This window comes from Loxodonta africana, chromosome 12 (assembly GCF_030014295.1).
Source record: "Loxodonta africana isolate mLoxAfr1 chromosome 12, mLoxAfr1.hap2, whole genome shotgun sequence".
In the NCBI taxonomy this organism is placed as follows: Eukaryota; Metazoa; Chordata; class Mammalia; order Proboscidea; family Elephantidae; genus Loxodonta; species Loxodonta africana.
In genome coordinates, this window is record NC_087353.1 from 40,516,379 (window position 1) to 40,543,292 (window position 26,914).

The 26,914-nt window shown below is 40.5% G+C and overlaps 1 protein-coding gene across 1 annotated transcript in view; it reads left to right on the top strand.

Moving 5' to 3' along the window:
* Positions 1-1,896: 1,896 nt before the first annotated feature.
* The window catches only part of SELENOI (selenoprotein I), a 50,861-nt gene continuing 25,843 nt past the window's right edge, over positions 1,897-26,914 (top strand). Inside the window, exons 1-6 of the mRNA XM_010591975.3 lie at positions 1,897-2,074; positions 19,531-19,599; positions 20,038-20,146; positions 21,831-21,905; positions 25,390-25,652; positions 26,587-26,695. Of these exons, the coding sequence (XP_010590277.2) occupies positions 2,015-2,074; positions 19,531-19,599; positions 20,038-20,146; positions 21,831-21,905; positions 25,390-25,652; positions 26,587-26,695 (685 nt within the window). The 5' untranslated portion in view covers positions 1,897-2,014. The remainder of the gene's footprint in view (positions 2,075-19,530; positions 19,600-20,037; positions 20,147-21,830; positions 21,906-25,389; positions 25,653-26,586; positions 26,696-26,914) is intronic.

The following is a 26,914-nucleotide window of genomic DNA, read 5'->3' on the forward strand; positions in this document are numbered from 1 at the left end:
ATGCTCCTGAAAAGTGAGGATGGAAAGACTTTGACTCACATACTCCGGACATGTTATTAGGAGGGATCGGTCTCTAGAGACGGACATTATGCTTCGTAAAGTAGAGGGTCAGTGAAAAAGACGGAGACCCTCAATGAGACAGACTGACACAGTGGCTGCAACAATGAGCTCAAGTTTAATAACGATTGTGAGAACAGCACAGGACCAGGCAGTGTTTCATTCTGTTGTATATAGGGTTGCTATGTGTTGGAACTGACTCAACGGCACCTAAGAAAACACAATAACAATAGCCCTAGATAACTAAGACAGCCTTCTTGAGGTAGTGGCTTTGGATACTCATAGTTCATTTCATATTGGGTCAATCATTTCCTAGCTGTGTAACTGACACTGGGCAAGTTATACAATCTCAGTTTTGGTTTCTTAATCTGCAAAGTGAAGACTCCTTCCACCTCATAGTGTTATGGGCGTTGGTGATAATGTATTTAAAGTTCTCTGCGTAGAAGGTGCTCAATAAAAGGTAGCAATTTTTATTGCTAGATTGATACACACTAGTCATTCATCCGAGCCTTGGTCTTGCAGTGGATAAGAGCTGTGCTGTTAATTAAAAGGTCGGCAGTTCAAAACCACCAGCCATTCCTTGGAAATCCTATGCGGCAGTTCTACTCTGTCCAATAGGGTCGCTATGAGTCCAAGTTAACTGGATGGCAATGGGCTTGGTTTTAGTTTTAGTCAGTGATCTAGTGTTCTTCAATTAACTGGGTTTCCATTACATAAAAAAACACTTCTTGCAAACGTACCCTGGTGGCATAATGGTTAACACCTCGGCTGCTAACCAAAATGTTAAACCCACCAGGTGCTCTCCAGGAGAAAGATGTGGCAGTCTGCTTCCATAGATATCACATTCTTGGAAACCCCACAGGGCATATTTACTCTGTCCTATAGGGTCACTGCAAGTAGAACTCGACTCCACACAATTTCATGGCTATAGGTTTTAGAGGTTAAGAAATAGTTTTTATCTGGTAGAAGACATTAACAATCTTATCTTGTAATGGTTTGATAGAACAGAGTGTAATGAGGCAGTCCAAGGTTCAGATTGTCTTCAGTGCCCTTCACTCTTTTCAAGTCCCTTTAGTAACTGTACAAAGCCTCCTACCAAGCCTCCCACTGGTCTGGGCAGCAGCTTAGCCTTCCCTGCATCAAACCATGTTCATTAAGCCCCACTGCGTGCGGTGCATCGTGCAGGTACTGGGGCACAGACCTTTTCTTTACTCTTTTACTTCACTATAGAGAGAGGGAACTAAGGCCTATTAAGGTACTGCTGAACTGGTTCACACGCAACCACCCTACCCCAGCACTAACAGGATATGCCCAAATATCCACCCAGATGCACATACCATATAAATGCCCACCTGCTAAAGCGATGAGGAGCAGGGCCTGCTGGGAAACTGACCTTTCACCTCTCCCCTTGCGTTACCTCTAAACCAAAACTCATGGTCATTCTGACTTACAGCGACCTTGGAGGACAGAGTACAACTGCCCGATAGGGTTTCCAACGCTGTAATCTTTACGGAAGCCAACTGCCACATCTTTCTCCCAAATAGCGGCTGGTAACCTTTCCAGTTACCAGCCAACGCTTTAACCACTGCGCCATCAGGCCCCTCGCCTTACCTCAGCTCACGAATTTTGACGCTAGCAAATGAAGCAAGGAGGGGACCTGAAAGGCAGGTCTTAGTGTTGCCTGATCTACGCCGATTGGACTGCGGCAGCGCAGGGGGCGGGGCGTACGAGCCGGCTAGCAACCCTCCCACGTGGGGGTGGTGAGACGTGGGCGCTGCGCTTGCGCGCCGGGAGGCGGCGGAAGTGGCCGAGGAGGCTACGCGTGCGCGTTGGGCGGAGCGCCGCTCTTCTCCGCCTGCCCAGCCCTTCCAGCCTTGCGCGGCCGGTGCGGTGCTCGTGTTTTACCACCTCCTCGCGGAGAGTCGCTGCCGAGTGGGCGCTCGATCTTCGGGTCGTCATGATGGTTGGTTACGAGTACGTGAGCCCGGAGCAGCTGGCCGGCTTTGATAAGTACAAGGTAGCGCGGGGCCCGCGGACGCTCCTTTCCCTCCTCGTTGCCCCGGCCTCTCCCAGGCGACTGAGGGGCCGGCGCCGTCCGTGTCACCTTGTCTGCCTGGCTCCGGGCGGGCTGGCGGGCGTTTTTCTGGGGGTCCTGCCGAGTGCGAGGGTTTGGGGTCAGGGTGCGTGAGAGCACCCGAGGTCCGCTGTCCCGACTTGGTCCCTTCCGGGGGATTTCCTTTCCCGTACGAGACCGCTCGCCGATAATCGAACTAGAGAAGTCCCTTCTCTCTTTATTATTTTGAAAGCCCCCGAAGGGTGGTGCAGTCGCCCTCGGTTTTGTTTAATTGCCTTCGTCTTAATGAAGTTTCTACCTCCTCTCCTGCATACAACTTCAGAGATGGAGATGAACGTTCGGCAGACGAGGCGCGGGAGGCGGAGTGACTTACTGAGGCCATTCTGCTGCTGCGCCCCACTCCTAGCAGAGGCAGCCTTCCTCGGCAGTCGCTGGTGGCGCTTGCTCGGCCAGATGAAATAAGTGTGCGCAGGAAGGGACTGTGCAGTGGAAAGAGGCGGGCTTTGGAGTACATATACACCTGATAGCAAAATCCAGTTTATTTGGCCATGGGCAAGTCATTTAAACCCCATTCGGTTCCTCTTTTATCTTTGTAAGCGGGATAACAATCTCTACCGTAAAAAATGATCATAAGGATTTGAGATAATGTATGTAAAGCACCTGACACATAATGAGCCCCCAGTAAATGCTGGTTGTTAACTTTTCACCAAATCTGGTTCCTCCCCGATATTCTCTTTTCAGGGAATGACTCCTCCATCCAACAAGTTGCCCAAGCCTGAAAGCTGGGCTTTTAAACTTTCGTCTTAGTTACCTGGTACCTTTTCACTCTCAGGCCATTCCTGTCCCGCCCCGCCCCGCCCCCCGCCCCCCAGGCCAGTGAATCACCAGGTTCTGTGTGTTCTATCATTTTTAGCCTAAACTAGAAGAGTCACTTTATTACCTCTCTCTCCACATTCACATTAAAAAAAAACAACCAAAACTTTATTTTAGAGTAGTTCTATATTTACAGAAAAATTGTGAGGTTGGTACAGAGAGTTCACATATACCACACACCCAGTTTTACATATTACTGACATTTGACGTTAACATGGTGCATTCGTCACAGTTAATGAACCAGTGTTCATACATTATTATTAACTGAAGCCCATGTTTTATTTGTATTTCCTTAGTTTTTACTTAATGTGCTTTTATTGTTCCAGGATTCCATCTAGAATACCACACTGCATTTAGCTGTCATGTTTCCTTAGGCTCATCTTGGCTTTGACATTTTCTCGGACCCTGGTGGCATAGTGGTTAAGTGCTATGGCTGCTAATGAAAAGTCGGCAGTTCGAATCCTTGGAAACTGGGGCAGTTCTACTCTGTCCTATAGGGTTGCTATGAGTCGGCATCCACTCGACTGCAGTGCGTTTGGTATTTCCTTGTTTTTGATCATCTTGATACTTTTGAGGAATACTGGTCAGGTATTTTATAGAATGTCCTTCAATTGGAATTGGTGTGATTTTTTTTAATGGTTAGACAAGGGTTATAGGTTTTGAGAAGGAGACCATAGAAGTAAAATGCCATTCTCAATCATATCAACGGGACATGCTATCAACATGATTTATGTTGATCTCGTTCACCTGGTGGAGGTAGCATTTGTCCTTTTATTGGTTCTTCCACCATGAAGTTACTCTTTTTATCCCATTTCTGTACTGTACTCTTTGGAAGCAAGACAGTGGACAGCCCGCACTTTAGGAGTGGAGAGTTATGCTTCACCTCATTGAGAGCAGAGTATCTACATAAATTATTTGGAACTCTTCTGCATGGGAGATTTGTCTTTTCTCCCGTGTGTAGTCACTTATTTAGTCATTTATTTATATCAGTGTGGACTCCTGGATGCTTTATTTTATACTTTGGATCATACTATTTTATTTTCTTACTCAGCCACATCCACTTTTGCCCTACCAGTCCTTTATGTTTCATAGTGATCTTTTAAAAAAATATGCATTTAGTCACATCACTCCTTTGCTAAAACCCTCCACTGTGTTGGCATTGCTTTCGGAATGAAGTCCAAAACTCTGTAACATGATCTACATGCCTCTGCACGATCTGGTCCTTACCTTAACTATGTCACTGGCTTCATCCCATGCCACTCACTGTCTACATCTCCCAGTCTCCCCCCTCCCCCCACCTTTTTCAAATTTTCCACTTAATGTTGTTGTGTCAGCCAGGAATGCAGCCCCCCTCCCCACTCGTGTTCATCTTTACATCTTAGCTTAAGTGTCGCTTCCTCAGAGAAACCTATAAGCACCTCCTTTCCTCTTAAATGTGCTCTCATAGTACCCTCTGCTACCTTCTAAGCACTTCTAATTATAATTAAGTATGGAATTAGTTCTTTAACATTAAATATAATGCCCAAGTAGTTAAGCCTGTCTTACAAAAACAAAACAAAAACAACCCACTGCTTTCAGGTCAGTTCCAACTCATAGCAATCACATAGGGTTTCCAAGGCTATAAATCTTTACAGAAGCAGATTGCCACATCTTCCTCCTGCAGAGCCGCTGGTGGTTTTGAACCACTAACCTTTCAGTTAGCAGTTGATCGTGTTACCCGCTGCACCATTAGGTACCACCATAACTTGAGCAGTGTCTTGTGCTCTTATTGTTGGTAGGTGCCATCAGGTTGATTCCAACTCATAGTGACCCCATGTGACAGAGTAGAACTGCCCCACAGCGTTTTTTTTTTTTAATTAATTTTTATTGTGCTTTAAGTGAAAGTTTACAAATCAGGTCAGTCTCTCATACAAAAATTTACATACACCCTGCTGTACACTCCAAATTGCTCTCCCTCTAATGAGATAGCACAATACTTCTCTCCACTCTCTCTCCTCGTGTTCAGTCGGGCAGCTTCTGACCCCCTCTGCCCTCTCATCTCCCATCCAGACAGGAGATGCCAACATAGTCTCATGTGTCCACTTGATCTAAGAAGCTCCTTCTTCACCAGTATCATTTTCCATCCCCTATTCCAGTCCAATCGCTGTCTGAAGAGTTGGCTTTGGGAATGGTTCCTGCCCTGGGCTAATAGAAGGTGTGGGGTCCATGGCCTCCGGGGTCCTGCTAGTCCCAGTCTGACCAATAAGTCTGGTCTTTTTACAAGAATATGGGATCTGCATCCCACTGCTTTCCTGCTCCCTTAGGGTTTCTCTGTTGAGTTTCCTGTCAGGGCAGTCATCATTTGTGGCTGGGGACTCACAGGGTTTTTTGACTAATCTTTTTTAGGCAGATCACCTGGTCTTTCCTCCCATGGAGCCCCTGGCTGGGTTCGAACCACCAACCTTTTGGCTAGCAGCCAAGTGCCTAACCATTACGCCACCAGGGCTTCTTGTGTACATACTAGGCACCTGGTAAGCATTTGTGGACTGATTGAATAACTGACAATATTATACTGGATTTTGTTTAATTGGAATTGGGAAAACTGAAAGGGACCTTAGAAAGTCCCGTGGTACACCCTCTGCTTTCAGGCAGTACTGCGTCGTTCCCTTCTGAACTGCGGCACTGGCTTGTGTTGAAAACCTAAGTGGAAAGAGATTCCAGAGCCTCCTTGGTAACTCAGGCCAGGGCTTAACAACTTTCATTTCAGAAGGGCATTAACCCAATTATCTCCTGTTTCTCCTCTCCTTCTACCCCTTTCCTGTTATCCGCTCTGCACTGTAAATATTGACATGTCAAATTTTTTCTTCCTTACTCTGAGTAAGTGCCAATAGAATAACTGTTTCATTTGCAGCAGTGTTTATAATAGGGAATCTACTTTTTCTTATAAGCAGTTTTCACTTATATTTTTCAAACTAGATAAAAAAAAAATTTTTGCCCAATTTTCTCCTCTCGTCTTTTTCCACTCTTCCGTTATCTGACTCAGTTCCTGTGTCTGACAGCAGATTTCCTATCATCTTGGAAAACAAAGGTTAGTTTAGCAAGTGTCCAGTGTTTAATGAGGCTTCCTTAAAAAAAAAAAAAAAAGAGAGCACAAGTTTATCACCTAAACTTTCTTCCAGTAGATGCTTCTTTACACACTGCTGTATTGATATTAAAAATACAAATCCAAGCATGTTTGAAGGAAAACTGTGGTCTGTTTTGCTGGACTGTGCATTGCACCTAGAGATTTTTTCTTCCTGTCACTGCATTCGCATCGTGTGGTCTTCAGGTAGTAAGTACTCTATAGATGCTTACTGAATTAAAAGAGCTGTTAAATAGAAGTCACCCCATAAGTTGGTAGGGACTCAAAACACTCAAAAGGGATTTTTATTCCCTGGTGTGACCCTGTGTAGTAGAGCAACAAAATGTAGAGAAAAATTGATACGATAAAAGGAGCTGGTGGAAAATTACTTTTGAACTAGTTTAATTTCTTACCTTCCCTAGAGGTACATGTGAGAGCTGCAGTTGGAAACCTGGCAGTCTTACAGAATACTGCTGAAGGAGTGTACATGTGGCTTGGTAATTAGGTTTCTGTAGTGAGAAACTGTAAGACAATTGATTTTCATTGCAGAAGAAAGCAGGGGATGGATTCTATAGTATGTGCTTTCCTAACACTCGTGCTTCTCCACTGTGTTACCTACCGCAGTTTTATTAAAGTTTGTTGAATAATGAGTGCCTTCTCTGTTGGATGTGAGCTCTGGGGAGGGCTGGACCAATGGCTGTCATGTTCAACATGTACCCAAGGTGTAGCACAGTACCATGAACATAATAAAAAGCTGTTGCCATCAAGTTGGTTCTGACTCATAGTGACCCTACAGGACAGAGTAGACCTGCCCCATAGGGTTTCCAGAGAGCGGCTGGGGGATTCGAACTGCTGACCTTTTGGTTAGGCGTCATAGTTTTTAACCACTGCGCCACCAGGGCTCCAGGAACAGAATAAAGCAAAAAAACCAAACCCGCTGCCATCGAGTCAATTCCTACTTATAGCGACCGTATAGGACAGAGTAGAACTGCCCTGTAAGAGTTTCCAAGGAGCACCTGACGTATTGCAACTACTGACCCTTTGGTTAGTAGCCGTAGCTCTTAACCACTATGCCACCAGGGTTTTCATGAACAGAATAGGTGCTAGCAAGTACACATTGCAGGAATGAAAGTATAAAAGAATATAAGCCGCTTTGGAAGTATGGTAAAAGGAGCTGTGCCTCTCCTGGCTATTGGAAGGATACATTTGTATTTTGAATTTGAAGGGTGTCGGGAGTTTAAGTACCGTTGTTCCTCTTGGTTGCTTATTAATGTAACTTCGGAGGGTTAGGTTCAGGAATTTCAGGCTTATTGTTCCTCCCCTCCACCTGTCCCTTCTTTTGAACAAGTCTTTAGAGTTGAGGAATTTTCCCACTTATCTAAGGGTGAAACTTCTATTGTGATTTACTAATCTGACCTAGGGAAGGCATAGTTTTAATTGATAGTGTAGCAGTTAGTTTTAAATTGTATCAATTTGCTTTAGAGAAGAAGTGTTTTGTGAAATTCTTGAAACCAAATATCTTGCTTGGTTTTAAGAATATAATTTCAGGATGAATTAGTTTCTGTATTATGGTAGTTAATTAACTTGGTTATCAACAACCTGATTACAGGAATTGTGATACTTGTGAATTCATAAGTATTACAATTAGTAGAGAGAGGCTGTACATTTTGATAATGTTCAGGAACCAGAATCTGGCCTTGCATCTTACTGGTTCATATGGTTTGATTTTATTTATCCAACAAGCATTTGAGAGCCCACTCTGTCAGGCACAGCATAGGGGCTGCAAAATTATGCTAAGAAAGTTCTTGGCTTCAAGGAATCCAGCGTGAGGGCACATGGACATGTAAATAAACAGTTATAGTTACTGAGTGCAGTCAGGTGAGTGCCTGGGTGCTATGGGGGAGGAGAGGAGGCAGCTTCCAGAGCCAGGGGTTCAAGCCGAGGTAGGCTTCAGAGAGGGGATGGAGGTGAAGGCAGAGCTCAGTCTAGAACGGTGAAGGCTGATTAGGCCCCAACATTACTAGGTGAAAAGGGGAGAAAAAGCGTTGCAGAACAGGCAGAGTAGTGCGAAGTGTGGAGATCTGAGAGAGTGTTTTCTGGGAGCAGTAAGGGGTGAGATGAGGGGGTTATGCATGATGGTGGAGTGGCAGGAGATGAGACTGGAGAGGAAGGTGGGGCCCTATCAGAGGGGAAAGATTTGATGTAAAGGCCTTCTGGATTTTACCCTTTAGATCAGTGTGTGTCTGGTTCAAGGACTATTGGCATCAGAATCACCAGGGGAAGGTGTTTACACAATATACTCCTGGGCCCACTTTGGGAGATTCTGATTGGATCTGCTATTATCTGCATGTTAAACACATTTCAGGTGGTTCTTGGGTACACTGTAGTGCTAACAAATTTTAGGGAGCCCCCTAGAGAATTTTAAACAGGATCAGATTTTAATTTTAGGGAGTGCATCCTGGTAGCTTGTGGAAGATGGGTGGATGGTGGAGGCAGGGTTTATGGGGCTCGCTGTTAGGTGATCTGGAGACCTTTAAGGATTGTCCTAAAGATGGAGGACAAGATTGGTTACTCAGACACTGAATTTGGCCAACAAATAGTTTAATTTGGCCCACGTTTACTTTGTTTCAAAAATTAGGATATTACCCATAAAAATGCAAATTTCTGGATTCTCTCGAAAATCCACAATATTGGACAGTGTTGGGCCTGAGCTTCCTCTTGTCAAGGATCAGTGCTTGCCCTCTTTAAAAAAGGCATTTGCTCTCTAGTTTGCCATTTCCTTACTAGTCTGTATCATTTCATGAAGGCCTGTTTTGTTTAATTTACCTGCCTGATCCCTGTGACCATATGAGTTTGTGACTCTTGATTTAAGATTTAAAATGGACAAAGCATGGTGACTGACTAGGTGGAGTGCTTCACATGTTTTATTTCATTTAATAGTCTCAGGTGCCACGTAAGGTAAAGTTACTGTTACCTTGGTTTTGCAGAGAAGGAAACTGAGGCACAGAGTTGAAGTAACTTGCTGCAGTTCCCACAGCTAGTGAGTGGTGGAGCTAAGATTGCAGATTCCATGTGCTGTGCTGCCTCTCAGAACTGAGAATGAAGTATAAACTCTACCTTCTAGTTACTGGGTGTTTTTCTCCAAGATATATAAACATTAGAATAACCCCACTGCCATCGATTCAGTTCTGACTCATAGCAACCCTATAGGACAGAATAGAACTGCCCCCTAGGGTTTCCTAAGCTGTAATCTTTATGGGAGCAGATTGCCAGGTCTTTTCTAAACATTAGAATAAAGACCTTCAGTTACATCCTTATTTAGGTATGTGACTAATGTTTGCCAATGGGAAAAAATACGGTGAAAAAGAAAAAATTGATTTTGTTTACTTTTCTATTCCCCAGTTTTAACATTATTAGTAGGGGCAAGTGGGCTTGTGTATGCTGATCTTACATTTAGTTGGTTATTAAGAACATTTCGTATACTGTTAGCTTTAATTGAGAAAAACACTTTTGAAGACATAATTAACTTTGGGACCAATTAAAAGAACTCACAAGCTGTGTGATCTTGAGCAGGTAACCTGGCCTCTCCAACTAGGCTTTCTTATCTGTGAAATGAGGTAGCACCTACTTTATAGGGTCATTACCAGGATTGAATGAGTTAATATTTGTGAAGTGCTTTGAACAATGCCTGGCACATAGTGCTATGTTAGTGTTAAATAAGTAAAAAAGAAAGCTTCGCATTTGTGCTTTCCTGCTTGTGAACGCTAGCTAGTGTGGAACATATACACACATCCCAGGAGGTTATACCAAGAGGAAGTATATTTTTAGGAATGGAAGTTACAGGTGACAACCTAGTAGACAGACTGATAGAGTAACTTAGAAGTCTGTGTCTAGCTTGGATCCCACAGATAAGTTTTAACCTCAGACTTCTTTCTCTTTTTAATTATATGTAATAATGTTCCATGGGCAGAATAAATAATTTTTCTCAAATGCTACTCTCCTGACTGGAACACTTCTAGACTGCTGGTGGGAATGTCAAATGGTACAACCACTTTGGAAATCGATTTGGTGCTTCCTTCAAAAGCTAGAAATAGAACTACCATATGATTCGGCAATCCCACTCCTTGGAATATGTCCTAGAGAAATAAGAGCTTTTACACGAACAGATAAATGCACACCCATGTTCACTGCAGCACTGTTTACAATAGCAAAAAGATGGAAGCAACCAAGGTGCCCATCAATGGATGAATGGATTAATAAATTATGGTATATTCACACAGCGGAATGCTATGCATCAATAAAGAACAGTGATGAATCCGTGAAACATTTCACAACATGGAGGAATCTGGAAGGCATTATGCTGAGTGAGATTAGCCAGTTGCAAAAGGACAAATACTGTATAAGACCACTATTATAAGAAGTCGAGAAATGGTTTAAACAGAGAAGAAAATATTCTTTGATGGTTACAAGAAGGGGGGGGGAGGGGGTATTCACTAATTAGATAGTAGATAAGAACTACTTTAGGTAAAGGGAAGACAACACACAATATAGGTGAGGTCAGCACAACTGGACTAAACCAAAAGCAAAGAAGTTTCCTGAATAAACTGAACGCTTCAAAGGCCAGCGAAGCAGGGGCAGGGGTTTGGGGACCATGGCTCAGGAGACATCTAAGTCAACTGGCATAATAAAATCTATTAAGAAAACATTCTGCATCCCACTTTGGAGAGTGGCTTCTGGGGTCTTAAACGCTAGCAAGTGGCCATCTAAGATTGATCAATTGGTCTCAACCCACCTGGAGCAAGGAAGAATGAAGAACACCAAAGACACAAGGTAACTATGAGCCTAAGAAACAGAAAAGACCACATAAACCAGAGAGTATATCACCCTGAGACCAGAAGAACTAGATGGTGCCTGGCCACAACCGATGACTGCCCTGACAGGGAACACAACAGAGAGCCCCTGAGGGAGCAGGAGAGCAGTGGGATGCAGACCCCAAATTCTAGTAAAAAACCCAGACTTAACCGTCAGTTTGGGACTAGAAGGACCCCAGAGGTCATGGTCCCCAGACTTGTTAGCCCAAGACAGGAATGGTTCCCGGGACCAACTCTTCAGACAGGGATTGGACTGGAATATGGGATGGAAAATGATACTGGTGAAGAACGGGCTTCTTGGATCAAGTAGACACATGAGACTGTGTTGGCATCTCCTGTCTGGAGGGGAAATGAGAGGGTAGAGGGGGCTAGAAGCTGCCCGAATGAACACGAGGAGAGATTGTGGAGGGAAGGAATGTGCTGTTTCATCAGGGGAAGAGCAATTAGGGTTGTATAGCAAGGTGTGTGTACATTTTTGTTTGAGAGATTGATTTGATTTGTAAACTTTCACTTAAAGCACAATAAAAATTAATTAAAAAAAATACTACTCTCCTACTTAAGAATTTGCAAAGGCTTACTTGTGTTTATCATGTGTTTGGGATTTCAAGTTCACTCCACCCGCCTTTCATCTTTCATCTGATCTCTTGTTAGAATTTATTATAGATTTTTTAAGTCAAGCAGACAAACCTGTTTGTCATCATGATTTGCTTTTTCTCGTCTCATTGTTCTGGCTCTTCTCCAGTCTTCTCTCAGCACCTTCTTTGCTTGGACTTGTTAGCAGATCTAAATGACAAGTGTTGAGCGATAGGAGGGAGATCTCCTTGCTCACTGAGTCATGTTCTCTCTGGGTGTAGTTCTTAAAATCTTGTACTGGTAAAAATTAAGAAACTTTTTATTTGTGTCCTAGGATTAATACAACCTGTTTTTCTGCATTTTAAGCTCAGGCTTGGTGTTTTTTATATCTTACTAGATTGTTTCTAGCACAATGTCTTGCGTTTAGAAGGTATTTAGTGACTACTTGCCGAATTTTATTATACTTTGTCTCTTGCTTGAAATGCAATATTTTTAGTCTCCATAAGGAGGCACCGGTGTTGACCACTAAATTGATGGTGGTGGCTTTTCCCTTCAGTGAGGATTTGAGGGAGTGCTGTTAATGTTTCCACCAGAGCAGTGCTTCTCAGGGAGCGACTGACCTGAATACCCTACCAGACAAGCCTCCTTGTGCAGTGGAAGAAAAATACAGAGTTGATGTTTTTTTTTCTCTCCAAAGTTCTTAAGAGACGTTGATGATACGTGTTTCTTTCATTTTGAGGGACGCCTAGAAAGTTGGCTCTGTACAGTGAACATTGTGATGTCATACAGTGAATCCAGTTGTGAACTAAAATGGGTTTTTTGTGGCAGTATGGCTTTTTATTCCTCAAATAAAGCAGCCATGAATGATTTTGAATTCTAGAATTTCGGAAGTAACTAAAACAAATCAGAAATGTTGAGTTTGCATACATCTGAAATGCTTAACAATAAGTGTGGTTTATGAGTTATTATTTTGCACTCAAGCCTCATTCTATGGCTTTCCACAGTTATGTGAAACGTCTTACAGCTCTTAGGTTTGTATTTCAGATGGATAAGATGGGACTTGTATTAAAAATCATTTGACAGTAAGAGTCCTTATATTGATTAGAAGACAGACAAAGCTGCTTATTATGGATTGTAGAGACAATAGCCTCAGTCTGATTAATAAGTTGTCTAAAGCTCAGTGTTTTGCTCAAAGGCATGCCAATTCAGTTTTCTTAGGATTTAAAGTACAGTACTAAAGAGGTGGTTTCCTATTTATCCTTTAATTAGAGCCAATATTCTTCATAAATTAAGGGGGGACTCACATTTCCGATATCCTTCTCAAAGCCGGGCACTATCACTGTGTATTTTGAAGTCATTCAGAAGTCGTTGAACAGCTCTTTATCTAACCCACAGTGGTGCCTTGCCTCATGTACTGTAACAGTCTCCTCACTGGTCTCTCCATATGCACTCTCACTGCCTTCAGTCCGTTTTCTACACTGTAATCAGAGTGACTGTTTAAAAATATAAATCACAACATGGATTGTGCTTAGAATAAAATCCAAACTCACCGTGGTCTTGTAGGGTGGTGCCTTCCCGCCTCTCCATTCTCATTTCATATTGTTCGTCCTTGCTCACTAAGCTGTAACTATATTGGCCTTCCTTCAGTATTTCAGGTATATCTAGCTTTGTGGTCTGTACATTCTGTCATTCCTTCTGCGTAGAAGGTATCTTGGCAGAAGGTACCTTCCCACCCGACACTTATATACCACATACACGCATATACATTGTCACACATACAGTCTTTATTTTCTCTCTCTTTTTTAAGGTATAAATTATATATAAGTGCACAGATCTTAAGTGTGTAACTTAATGAATTTTTACCTATGTATATAGTCATATAATCATCACCCAGATCAAGATACATAATTATTTCTAGTACCCCAGAATGCCCCCATTCAGTCCCTCTTACTAAACTACTGTTCTGACTTCTTTTGCTATAAATTAATTTGGTCTGTTTTTGAACTTCATCTAAATGGACACCACAGCATGTCCTCTTTAGTGTGTGGCTTCTTTTACTCACTGTATGGCTCATACATTCTTTACCTGACTGTCTTCTAATCTTTTAGAACTCAGATGTCCTTACCTTAGAGAAGCTTTCTCTGACTACTCCAGTGAGGCGCACTCCCTGCCCCAGTTGTCATCTTCCACAACATCCTGCTTGTTTCCTTCATAGTTTGTTACAATTTGTGATTATTTGTTTTCTTGCTTACCATCTAACTTGGTGAACACAGGAAACAGTTTGGTCTTGTTCACCATTTCTTCCCAGCAGCCTAGGGCAGCGCCTGGCAAAATCATAGGCACTCGATCATGAATATTTGTTGACTCACTTACTGAATGAATGAAGAATAAAATCTGCTTTATTTCCTGATTTGAACCGACGTAAAAATTTTTTTGACAATTTCTGATATTTGACAAAATGTTGACTCTAAGGTAGTTCTGGTTTTCATTAAGACTTTATCAAAATCTTTTCATATGGGTAAGAGAAATAATTGCCCTAGATGACAGTACAGAATTCTATACTTAAATAAAAATTATTATATAGGGTAATAGCAACCTTGAGAGAAGTGTTTGAAAGATCTACCTTGAACAGCAGTTTTATAGAGACTTACAGGAGGGCATTAACTGGTGTGAACAGAGTTACATGCTGAGGTTTTCAGAAGGGATAGCCATTTCTTATTTTGGATAACTGAGTCAGGATCTGAAAAGATCTGGAGAGATTGGAAAGATTAGCTTACTTTAGCAAGAAGAAATATTGAGGTGGTAAATGTAGACTTTTATATTTGGGTTTAAACAAACAGCCTAATATTAGTACTAGGAAAAGGTGGCTTAGAAGCCCATGTAGAAAAGGCCTGAGGACTGTAAAGTCTTATGTAAGTCTGCAGCGTGGTCTCGTTGCCACAGGAAATCAGTATGTTGAGCAGCAGTTAGAGATAAGATGTTGAGGAAGAGGGGCTTATAGTCATATTCTTCTTTCTGCTTATGTGTCTTGAAATATTATTTGTGCTCTGGATCCCACCTTTGTATTGGTTTAGTGACAAATTGGATGGTCTGGAGCAGGGGTTGGCAAACTAAAGCCCCCAGATCACCTGTTTTGTGAATGAAGTTTCGTGAATTTTTTTTTTTAATGTCTGTTACTGCTTTTGAGCTACAGTGGCAGCGTTCAGTAGTTGTTAACAGAGGCCATATGACCCACGAAGCCTAAAATATTGACTGTTCAGCCCTTTACAGAAAAAGCTTGCCAACCCCTGGTTTAGAGAACTAGACCTAGACCTAGCTAATGAAGGAGCTTGGAACCGTGGCAAACAAGAAGCAGGAAAAGGAACATGGTTTGTTCAGCCAGGTGAAGGGAAGATTTATGTGTGACGGGGAGCTAGTAAATATTTGAAGGACTAGTGTGTGGAAGAAAAATTAGACCCTTTTCTCCTTAACTTTGTAAAGCAAAATGAAAATCAGGATAAAAAATTTGGGGCGAGGCGAGGATTTTATTAGTGTGTAGAAAAGTTGCTTTTACGTTGGATTCGGTTACTTCTGGAGGTACTGTGTTCTTTGTAAGCAGGGGTTTTTAAAAAAAGGCTAGATGACTTTTTACCTATTTTTATAGCTGTGAGAGTCAGGCATGCTTTAGAGAATTACATTAGACATCCTCAGAGTTTTCCACTGCTTCTGAAGCTTTGCCTTGGAATGATCCTCTCAAACGCAGGCTTAGTTTGGCCCTATAGATTGTGACCAAGCAAGCCACAGTAGGCCTTTACAGTGGGTTATCTACCTCATTCAGGTTTTCTGGTTTCTACCAAAACATCATTCCAATGGAAATGAAGATACATTTAGCAAGCATTAACAACCTAAATCTAGTGTAACACCTTTAAATGATATTTTACTTCTTATTTCATGTATGTGGAAGGTTCGTACCACTCTTCCTCCCTCCTATTAATTCACAAGACAGTTTAGAGTATCTTTGTTCAGACTGAATGATATAGGACTTTGAGAAATTCGTGGGTGTGTAAGACTAGAGCACAGAGTGTTCTTTAGGTTTATTGTTGCTAGTTTTTTTTTTTTTGTGATCTCATATTAATCTTTCTTGCTATACTTGAGCTCATCAGCTATTATTAAATGTTAAATAACCGAAACCCAATTAGGTAAACTGACGTTCTTGTACTTAACTCTATATTCTTTTCCTATCTTAACTGCTCTCCTGAAGTAGAGATCTAGAGTTAATGCTTCAGAATTTTAAAAAAGGAGCTTTTCAAATCAAAATATTATCAGTTAAGGACTTTCTTCTAGATCTAAGTTAAAATTATAAGAAGTTGACTAAAATCACTGATTCAACATGGCAGTGTCAGTGGTCTTCATTTCCATGAGACTCATTTAATACACATTTGAATTAAGAACTTTGTGCTTTGTGTACTGCATTAGGTATTCATATGATATTTTAAGCCATTTTCTTCAGATTTGAACTTCTTACACCTTTTGTACTATGCTGTAGGTGGACTTGCAATGTGTGATTTTCTAGTTTAGTTGATTATCTACTTTATTGTTACAGACCTGAGGGCTGTATCACAGGAGTCTGAGTGCAGACTTCCATGACGTGGAGAAGGCCAGGGCCCTCCCACCTGGCTGTCAGCACTTCTTAGGGTTTCATGTCTGTTCTGCATCCTCCAGCCTGAACACTTAAATTCAAGCAGTCTTGTCAGTTTAGGACTCCTTCCTTCTGCAGAGGTGCAGATATAGTGATGCATACTATGTGCAAAGCTTTGTATATGGTAGACTGCCATGCAGGTGAAAGTTGTTATTAGTAACAGCAACAGTGATAGTAATTTAAATAGGCTCCTGCTCAGAGTCTGGATGCGGCTTCATAGCTTCTGACTGTGGCCAGTAGAAGCAAACCTGCATTCTCCCGTTACCCATTTCTTTTCACTGCTTGTTCCTAGTCTTTGGTCCCATTTATCCTGTTTGACTAAGAATGGGTTGGAGAAATGAGGAAACCTCAGACGTGGAGAGTCTGTTGAAGAAACGTTTGACTTAGTAGTTAACTCACTCTCTTTTTTTAAAAATTGTGCTTTAGGTAGAAATTTACAGAGCAAATTAGTTTCTCATTAAACAATTAATACACAAGTTGTTCTGTGACATTATTTGCCAACCCCACAATGTGTCAACGCTCTCCCCTTCTCCACTGCAGTTTCCCTTTTTCCATTCTTCCAGTTTCCTGTCCCTTCCTGCCTTCCTGTCTTTGCTTTAGGGCTGGTGTGCCCATTAGTCTCCTATAAAACCCACTGCCGTCGAGTCGATTCCAACTCATAGCAACCCTATAGGACAGAGTAGAACTGCCCCATAGAGTTTCTAAGGACTGCCTGGCAGATTTGAACTACTGACCTCTTGTTTAGCAGCCGTAGCACTTAACCACTACGCCACCAGGGTTTCCATTAGTCTCCTGTACATGAATTGAATTACAAAGTATGTTTCTCACGTGTGTTATCACTGGCTCTGTAGACCTATCTAATCTTTGGCTGAAGGGTGAGCCTTGGGAGTGACTTCAGTACTGAGTTAAAAGGGTGTCGGGGCCATACTCTCGAGGTTTCTCCAGTCTCTGTCAGACCAGCAAGCCTGTTTTTTTTGTGTGTGTGTGGATTTGAATTTTGTTCTACATTTTTCTCCTGCTCTGTCCTGGACGCTCTATTTTGATCCCTACCAGAGCAGTCGGTGGTGGTAACTGGACACCATCTAGTTGTTCTGGGCTCAGTCTAGTACAGGTTATGGTAGTTGTGGTCCGTTAGTCCTTTGGACCGAAGCCCTGGTGGTACAGCGGTTAAGTGTTTAGTTGCTAACCAAAAGGTTTGGCAGTTTGAATCCATCAGCCACTTCTTAGAAATTCTATGAGACAATTCTACTCTGTCCTATGAGGTCTTTGTGAGCCAGAATTGACCTGATACATATGGGATTTTTAGTCCTTTGGACTAATCTTTCCCTTTGGTTTTCTTCATTCTCCTTTGTTCCAGCTGAGATAGGACCAGTAGATGTATCTTAGGTGGCCGCTCGCAGGCTTTTAAGAGTCCAGGCACTACTCACCACAGTCTGGTGTAGAACAGTTTCTTTGTAGACAGTGTTACGCCAGTTGAGCTAGATGTCCCTGGAGACTATGGTCCCCAGCCCTCAGCCCAGTAACTTGGTCTCTCAGGATGTTTGGTTGTGTCTAGGAAGCTTCTCTAACTTTGCCTTGGTCAAGTTGTGCTGACTTCCCCAGTATTGTGTACTGTCTTACCCTTCACCCAAGTTACCACTTACCTACTTGTCTAGTTAGCATCTTTCCCTCCTCATCCTTCCTCTCGCTTGTAACCATCAAGGATTGCTTCTGTGTGGAAACGTTTTCATGTGTTTTTATAATAGCAGTCTCATACGGTATTTGTCATTCTGTGATTGACTTATTTCACTCAGCCTAAGTGCCGTCCAGATTCATCCATATCGTGAGATGTTTCACAGATTCATGATTGTTCTTTATCATTGCAGAGTATTCCATTGTATGTATGTGCCATGGTTTGTGTATCCATTTATCTGTTGATGGACACTTAGGTTATTTCCACCTTTTTGCTATTGTGAATAATGCTGCAGTGAACATGGATGTGCATTAGTTAACTGTCTTTGATAATAATATTTTAAGTCTGTTCTAGTTCCTTTTTTTCCATCACTCATTTAAATCTCGAAACACTGATGAGAAAATATTTCCTGCATATTCATAAATATCCAGGAAGATACTTTGATCTTTAATTATGATTTTTAAAAGAATTAGACTCTGAAGTGCTTACTATTTATTTTATATACCTAGTAAACATAGAGACAAAACATCATCGAAACTTTTTCAAACATTTGATTAGTAGAACATTGTTTAATTGTCAGATGGGCGGATTAGTTAATATTAGCTCAGGTAATACTATGAACTCTTTGAGGGTGGGAATTGTCTCTTAACAATTCTGTGTCCCTTCTTCCCCTTACCTTGGGGAGTGCTTCCACATGCCAGGAACTCCAGCGCATGTGTGTCCGATGAATATGACTCTTAAAGCCCTATGTATTTACATACATGTACTTGCTGAAATTTCCTTTGGATTTTTACCAGCCATTTCAATAATTCAGAAGCAAGCTCAGCTACCACAAAACCCTGATGTATTTTTGTCTTCCTTTGCGTATTTATGCTCTCCAGTCTCCTGACATGAAGGAATCTGTCATTCCTCTGGTGCTTAAAACACGTTTATTAACGATAGCTGTTCTTATATAGCACTTACTGTGGGGCAGGTACTGTTCCAAGCTCTTTCTTTACCTGTATCGTTAATCGGTTTAATTCTTATGGCAATCTTTTGAGGTAAGGGCTATCATCTCATTTTACAGGCAGAGAAGTTAAGTAACTTACCCGAAATTGCACAGCTAGTAATCGTATTAGAAATGGAATTGGGGGAAAAAGACAACTAGATTCCCGTAAGCTGGGAGGGATGAGGAGGTTGAGAAGGCTGTGAGATCAGTGTTTGAATCTGACACGCTGACTCTCTGTGACTGGGAGAGCATGTAAGCAATAGGCATCTCTACTGAAATACTGTAATTTTATAAAAGTTTATGGAGAGGGAAGGGTGAATTGGTGATTATTCTGGTGATTTGGACACTAGATGAGTATGTGTGGGTGAAATAGCCACTGTAAGATTAAATCTTTGGTTTAGAAGTTGATCTTTAAATTCAACCCCGTCCTCCCTTGGCAGTCCTCCAAAGAAGTTCCGTCTGACCGGGCTTCACAGTCTCTGTCCCATTTATGTTGTGGTTTCGGTTTTGTAATTGAGATGAGGACATCATGTAAATGTATTTTCCAGGTTATTTTTGGTACCATTATTTCCATTTGAGAAATCCTGTTCTGTTTACTAGTATGCAAGGGTTAATTGTGAATATTTTGTTTCATTTCTTAACAGTACAGTGCTGTGGATACCAATCCACTCTCTCTATATGTCATGCATCCATTTTGGAACAACGTAGTAAAGGTAAGATAATTTAGTAAGTTGTAAATATTTGAAGTCATTTTATGGGTGTTGTGAACGTAACGCTCAGTTTAATGGTGATATCTTGATAAACTGCCTTCCCTTCGTTGCCTGACTTTTGATTTATCAAAAGATGTTGAAATTTGAGATTCTACTCTAGAACTTATCATCTTTGTAAAGTGCCTTTTAAAATTTTCTAAAATAAATTTGATTGTATCATTATAAAAGTTCATTATAGAAAAAATTAAAATATAGAGGGTGAAAAGAAGAAAGGCTTATTTTCTATCAAGCAGAGACTGTGGTTTACATTTCAATATATAAAAAACTGCATATGATCTTTCAAATTTACAGGTTTATTATGACTCAGATTTACATGTTGCTGTATATATTAGAGAGAGTCATCTATTTTAACTAACTTATAATTTCTTTGAAAAAAAATAGGTATTTCCTACTTGGCTGGCTCCAAATCTGATAACCTTTTCTGGCTTTCTGTTGGTTGTCTTCAATTTTCTATTTATGGCATACTTTGATCCTGACTTTTATGCTTCAGGTAAGATTATTACTTGGATATAAAATTTAGAATGCCTAGAGAAAAAATGAGATGTGGTTATTTTCTGGTTGTATTAACATGCTTATATCTCTGAAAAGTTGTGGATATTTTATAATGGTATGGGAAATGTCGGAAGTGTGAACAGAAGCTAAGTTATGTTTTTATAATTTAAGTATGTTTCCATACATATGTATAGCCCATACATATGAATATATATTTCTGGAAATATAATACCAACTTGCCTATGGAATAAGTATGCTGTGTAAAGAATGTGTTTTCAGGTTCCTCCCACCCACATCAATATCTTTTATCCCTTTGTGTATTCTTCATTTTATCTTACACCCAGCTTCTGCCTTAGGCTGTAGGAAAGAATCTCAGGTCCTGGAGTATATTTGGGATGAAGAGCAATAGTGGGAGACAGGGTTTGTTTCCATTGCTTCGCCAGTTGGTTGAGCTGAGAGGAATAGACAGATAGAGGTAGATGATCATGTTTTGCATTCTAAGACAGAAAAGATATTTTCCAGTAGGAATACTTATGAATGATATACCTAGGAGTTTTAGTATTATAATTCATCTGTTGAAGTTCAGCAGGCTTTTGTGGGCTGACTTGGGGAAGTTAACAACCACTGAGAACAATGTTTTTGTAGTAAAATTCAGTGTTTCAAACGCTTATGACTTTTGAAATTCTAGACATTCCAAATATTGAAACTACACATATGCCAAACTTTATCAACTCAAACTTCTAGCCATTACTTCTGTACATATAGTAAAATGGTAACTGAAGTCTTAAATGCCAACTCTGAAGCACTACAAGATCCTCAGGTTCCGTTTGAACAATGAGTCAGATTAAATTTCATTAAGCATGATTCTGCTATTAAGTGTTTTAATCCTCAGGACAGCCTCAAAAGTAGATCTTTGTAACTAGAAATATTATTTTCTCTGACTACTCTAAATAAGATTATTTCTCTTGGTTATTAAGGGAATTAAAAATAAGTAGTGATAGTATTTCTCTAAATCTTAGAACTTAAAGGACCAGATAAATTATCTAGTCCAGATGCCTTATTTTATATTTGGGAAATAGAAGATGGAGAGGTTGAATGTTACATTTCAGGTCACATTGCTGGTTGATTACAAAGCCAGGACTAGATTCTTCGTTATTCTGTCATAGGGGAAAAGTGAGGTACAGATACCTCAGAATGATTCTGATGCCAGCGTCCCCCAGTTGAGGTAATCTATACCCAAATGAAAGGGTTTTTGTTTAGCTAATTAATAGTAGAATGAGAGAGTAAAGGGTCAATAAAGGCAAAGGTTCAATACATGTTTGTGCTCTTATCAGAAGGAATGAGGACTAGATTAAACACAAACTTTTTTAAATTGGAAAAGTATATAATTTTTCATTTTAGGCACAATAATTTTCAAGTCAAGATGAGCACTCAGTCTCGAGTTAAGATTAAAGCTGAAAATAAATATTTACTGTACAATAATATTAAAAGGGACTGAAGAGTTACTTCTTTGCTTTAGCCAGAGTTTACTGATACATTGTAATAGTTTACCTAGTTCTGTGTTCAAAATACGTTGTAAAAGTACTTTAGCCTCTAATTAACAGCAGAAACATTTCTTATTAGCAATTTAAGGACTGGTTGCACTTAGACTACACTAAAATTTTCGTTGCTTTACTTTGCAGCACCAGATCACAAGCATGTGCCTGATTGGGTCTGGATTGTAGTGGGCATCCTCAACTTCATAGCCTACACTCTAGGTAAGACAATGGGAGATACTCGTTTCCGTCAGTGGCTGGTAAATCTGTCAGCAATGCGCCTGTCCAGTTTAATTAGGTGTATTAATATTTGGTTCAATTTGATGCACACGTTTTTTAGTTTCTCTATAAAAAATGTCATTAATTGGTAGGGAGACAAAGAATAAGATAGGAGTTGGCCAGCTACAGTCCATAGGCCAAATCTGGCCCATTGCCTGTTTTTATAAATAAAGTTTTATTGGAGCAAAGCTGTGCTCATTCTTTTGCATATTGTATTGCTGCTTTCCTGCCTGCCATAATGCCACAGTTGAGTAGTTGCAACAGTAGTATGGCCCACAAAGGCTAAAATACTTACTGTCTGACCTTTTACAAAAAATATTTGCCAACCCCTGGAGAGGAACATCATTTTTTGGATGCAATACTGATATAAAACCAAAAAAAAAAAAAAAAAAAAACCAAACCCACTGCTGTTGAGTTGATTTCCACTCATGGCAACCCTATAAGACAGAGTAGAACAGCCCCATAGGATTTCCAAGGCTGTGATCTTTATGGAAGCAGACTGCCACATCTTTCCCCCGCAGAGTGGCTGGTGGATTCAAACTGCTGGCCTTTTGGTTGGCAGCTGAGTGCTTGTCCCGCATTCTTTCTATTCTCCTTCCCTGCTCCATAGCACTTAAAACCACGTGACATAGTATCACATGTAGGTTCCTGGAAGGTCAGTGCTTTGTTTTGTTTACTGCTATAGCCCCAGTGTCTAGAACACATAGTAGGCAAAAAAAAAAAAAAGTAGATACTCAGTAAATAGTTCCTAAATGCCTATAAAATAGTAGACTTTAAGTTCCTTAGGTCTCTCCGGATGAAAATGACTTACACTCCTAAAACCCTAATGTGGTACACGATTAAATGCTAACGTGGTGGATGACCAGAGCTTCAGGAGTTTAGAGAAGCAAGACATCAGTGAAGTTTGGAAGAATTGGGAGAAAGCTTTGTTAAAAGTTGTATATTTAGGCAGAAGCTTTTATGTGTGTCATTAAAGATGAGGTTTGAAAATGGTGCTAAAGTATTTCGCTGCCAAGGACTGCTGAGAGGACTAGGAAGAAGGTAAGGGTGGCCTGTGAGCTCTGACTTTTAAGAGCCGGATGCCTTTTGATTTATTGTACCATCTACCTGTTGTTTCAAGTCCACAATTCCAGCAAAAAATCCTGACCTAACGTGAACTATTTGTTGCAAAACCTGTCTTGAACTAACATGAGACAATTTATAATCTTTATTTATTCTGCCTCATGTGACTATTCATATCTTTTGTTGTAGAAAATATTAGTATGTTTGATCACAGAGTGTTGCCCAAGGCCCTACTGGGGGTCTGTTCGTAATACATAGTGTATATCCTGAATTACCTTCCTGAAATAAAACAACAAAAAACCTGAAACATCTGTACCCCAGAGTTGTGGAGCTAGAATGGGTTCAATGAGAAAAAGTATAAAACCTAATTAATTTATAACTCATGAATTCAGTGTTTGTAATAACTGCACATGAGTTGCTCTGAAAATAGGACATTGTTAAGCCAATGAATAACGAAAAAAGACTTTAAGGAAATATTTTAGCTGCTTAAGGGAGGAGTAAACTTCTCATCTCATATAAAAGAGATCTGTAATATTTGGGCAGGAGTTTGAGATCCGTATATTCCTTCAAGAGTATTTACTATGGCCCTCTTTGCCACAAACTGAGGTAGACACTGGGGATAATACTGTGGTGAGCAAGATAAACAGTCATTATAAGAAAATTGTAATTCTTTGAATCTGAACCGTTACAGTTAGCCTAATTCTAGCGCACTTAGCTAACCCTAAATTTCTTCTGGAGAAAAATCTTTTTAAAAATCAGACTCTTCATTTTGATCTAGGTTTTATCATACTTCTCACTCTCACAGGCTCCTGTGTTTTCTGCCCCTAAATGAAGGTGTCCCACTATGCTTTATCCTTAGCTTTCTCATTCTCCTCCTTCCCGTGGTAATCTTGATTCTTACTTAGTCTAGTAAGATGATCCCCATGTCTGTGTCTAGCCTTTACCGCCTTAGTAGCTAGTACCCTTAGATTGAGTCACTTGACATTATCATGTGGATATCTGCCAGCACTCCAGTATCTGAAATTGTACTCAGCATGTTTTCTATCAGTCCTTCTCCTCTTTCTGACTTCCTTATTCTATTAACACTACCATTCTTTTAGTTACCCAGGCTGGGAACTTAGAAGCCACCTTTGTCTCCTTGCCCTTAGACTTCACATCTTATCTTTTGTTGCATCCTGTCATATTTACCCCCTTAATATCTAACTGGCCCCAGCTTTTCATTCCCACTGCATCCTGTATTCATTTAGGTCAGCTAATAGTGCCCCTCTCTCCAGTCTGTCATTCACCTGATGTCAGGTGAATCTTCCTGAAACATTGCTTTTACTGTTGTCAGTCCCCTACTCAGGTACTTCTTGTAGCCCCCCAGACTCCATAAAACCTTGAAACTGGCTCAAACTTCCTTTCTGACCTCTTTCTATTGCTTTCTTCCGCATACTAGTTTCTAGACAGACTAAATTACTTGGCATTCCCTGAGCATGCATTGTGCTTTTCCATCTCAGTCTTTTTACTGATAGCTCTCCCTTTTCTTGCAAGGGTATTTTCCTTTATCTTATCTGCTGAAATCCAACTCATTCTTTGCATCCCCACTCAGATTTTATCTCCTCTGGAAAGCTATTCTAGATTAGCCTGAAGAGAACCCTTCTCCCTTCTGTACTTTTTATGGTTTGTGACATAAAAAAAACCATACCTTTAATCATCCTGTGTTATTATTTCACATCCTGTCTCCTTTCTCAGTTGTAAACTTTCTGAGGGCAGAAACTTAGTTTATTCATCCTTGTAACCTTCACTCATTGAATATAGTGCATTGCACAGTTTCAATAAATTTTAAGTCTTGCATTTGCTAAGCAGCTACTATGTGCAAAACCTTTTTGAAAGTACTCATGGAGGCAATAGATCTGTAGAGAAGTGGCTATAATATCAAACAGGATGAAATAGCTATCATGACTGAAGTACAGAGTGCTTTTAAATCCTAGAGGATGGAGCGTTTGATGAATCATAAATGAATAGATAGTGAAGGTTTGCTGGAGGCTTGAGAATTTATGGCCAGAGTAGTAGAACAACCCAATTGTTAGGCAGATTTGGAGCAATTCAGGATCCAACTAGAAAGCAGCTTCTTCAGATCATTCAGGGTGCTATAATATATTTTAATTTTTAGGTTAAACTTTAAGACATTATAGACTTTATTTCCACAATCTTTGAATTGTGAGAATTAAGGTTGAATTTTTTTTTAGTACTGGCTAGCATAGCTATACTTTAGGTAACATTCTTGTGATATGTTGATGGTTTTTTCGCAGTTGATTAAAGAAGACTTTCTTTACTGGTACAGATGTTGACCTTTTTCCTGTGGCATGTGTTTCTGTTCCAGATGGTGTGGATGGAAAGCAAGCCCGAAGAACCAATTCCAGCACTCCGCTAGGGGAGCTTTTTGACCATGGCCTGGATAGTTGGTCATGTGTTTACTTTGTTGTAACTGTGTATTCCATCTTTGGACGAGGACCAACTGGTGTCAGTGTTTTTGTTCTTTATCTCCTGCTATGGGTAGTCTTGTTTTCCTTCATACTGTCTCACTGGGAAAAGTATAACACAGGGATTCTTTTCCTGCCATGGGGATATGACATTAGTCAGGTGGTAAGTACATGTTCTACCCTAAATGTCCAGCATTGCCATGAGTTTTTCAGAAAGTTTTTGTCATTCCTTCTTTATTGCCCTTATACTTTTTGGTTAGAACGGGTATGTGCTTTTTTTTTTCAATGGAAAATTTGAAACATATATAAAAATAAAAAGAATAGTATGGTGAACCCTTACATACCCATTACGTGGCTTCAGCGGTTGCCATCACACTGCCAGCCTAGTTTTGTCAGTACCCTTCCTTACCACCTCCCCCGCAATTATTTTAAAGGAAATCCCTGACATTATGTCATACGTATTTTAGTAAATCTCTCCAAATGATAAGGGCTCTTTTAAAAACATGCACAATCACAATGCCACTGTTATACCAAGCAATTAACAATCATTTCTTAAAAAATATTCATTCATTTGAACTGTTGATTTCATAAAAAAAGATATGCACATATAATTAAATTGTTGGTATTTTGTCTTCACCCTCAACTTTTGAGTACAGAGAATTTGTTTTCTCTTCTTAATAGGCTTGCTGTTATTAACTCTTCCTGCCTTTGAGTGCCAGCTTTCCATGTTGTCATTTTGCCCATTCGCACCCAAGGTTCCAGTAAATAAATCAGAAGTTGGAGTGGGTTTGAGGAATGAAATGATTGGGTGGGCAAATTCGATCATCTTTTGGTTTAACCAATTTATGAGGTGCCTTGAAGTGCTCAAAATCATGGCCAGTTGCTTGCATTGTTTAGAAGTTAGTTATTTTATGGCATTGTTGGCTAAGAGTAATTTTTTTAAAGGCAAGGAGACTTGCCACAATATCAAGTTGAAGCGTACTTCTTGCTTTTACTAAAACTGTCTGACTAGACTTATGCTGCATAAGGCACTATTGACTCCCTGAACTGTCCAGGTGTTAATGCCTCTGTATGCTTTGTCTGCATTTTCCTTCCAGACTATTTCTTTTGTCTACATAGTGACTGCGATTGTGGGAGTTGAGGCCTGGTATGAACCTTTCCTGTTTACTTTCTTATATAGAGACCTATTCACTACAATGATTATTGGTAAGAAGCTCCATGTTGAAGCCTGTCTTAATCATCATTTTGTTATCAAAAGTCATTGTTTGACTGAACACCCCCACCAGTGTCCCTCCAGCCAGCAAAATAACCCTTTAGGATTTCAGCCATACCCTTAAGGGGATAAGGTGTCTTTTTTGTATGTTTTTATTTGTTCATCATCAAGCTGTTTCTAATCAGAAGAAAATGTAAAAGTAGATCACACAA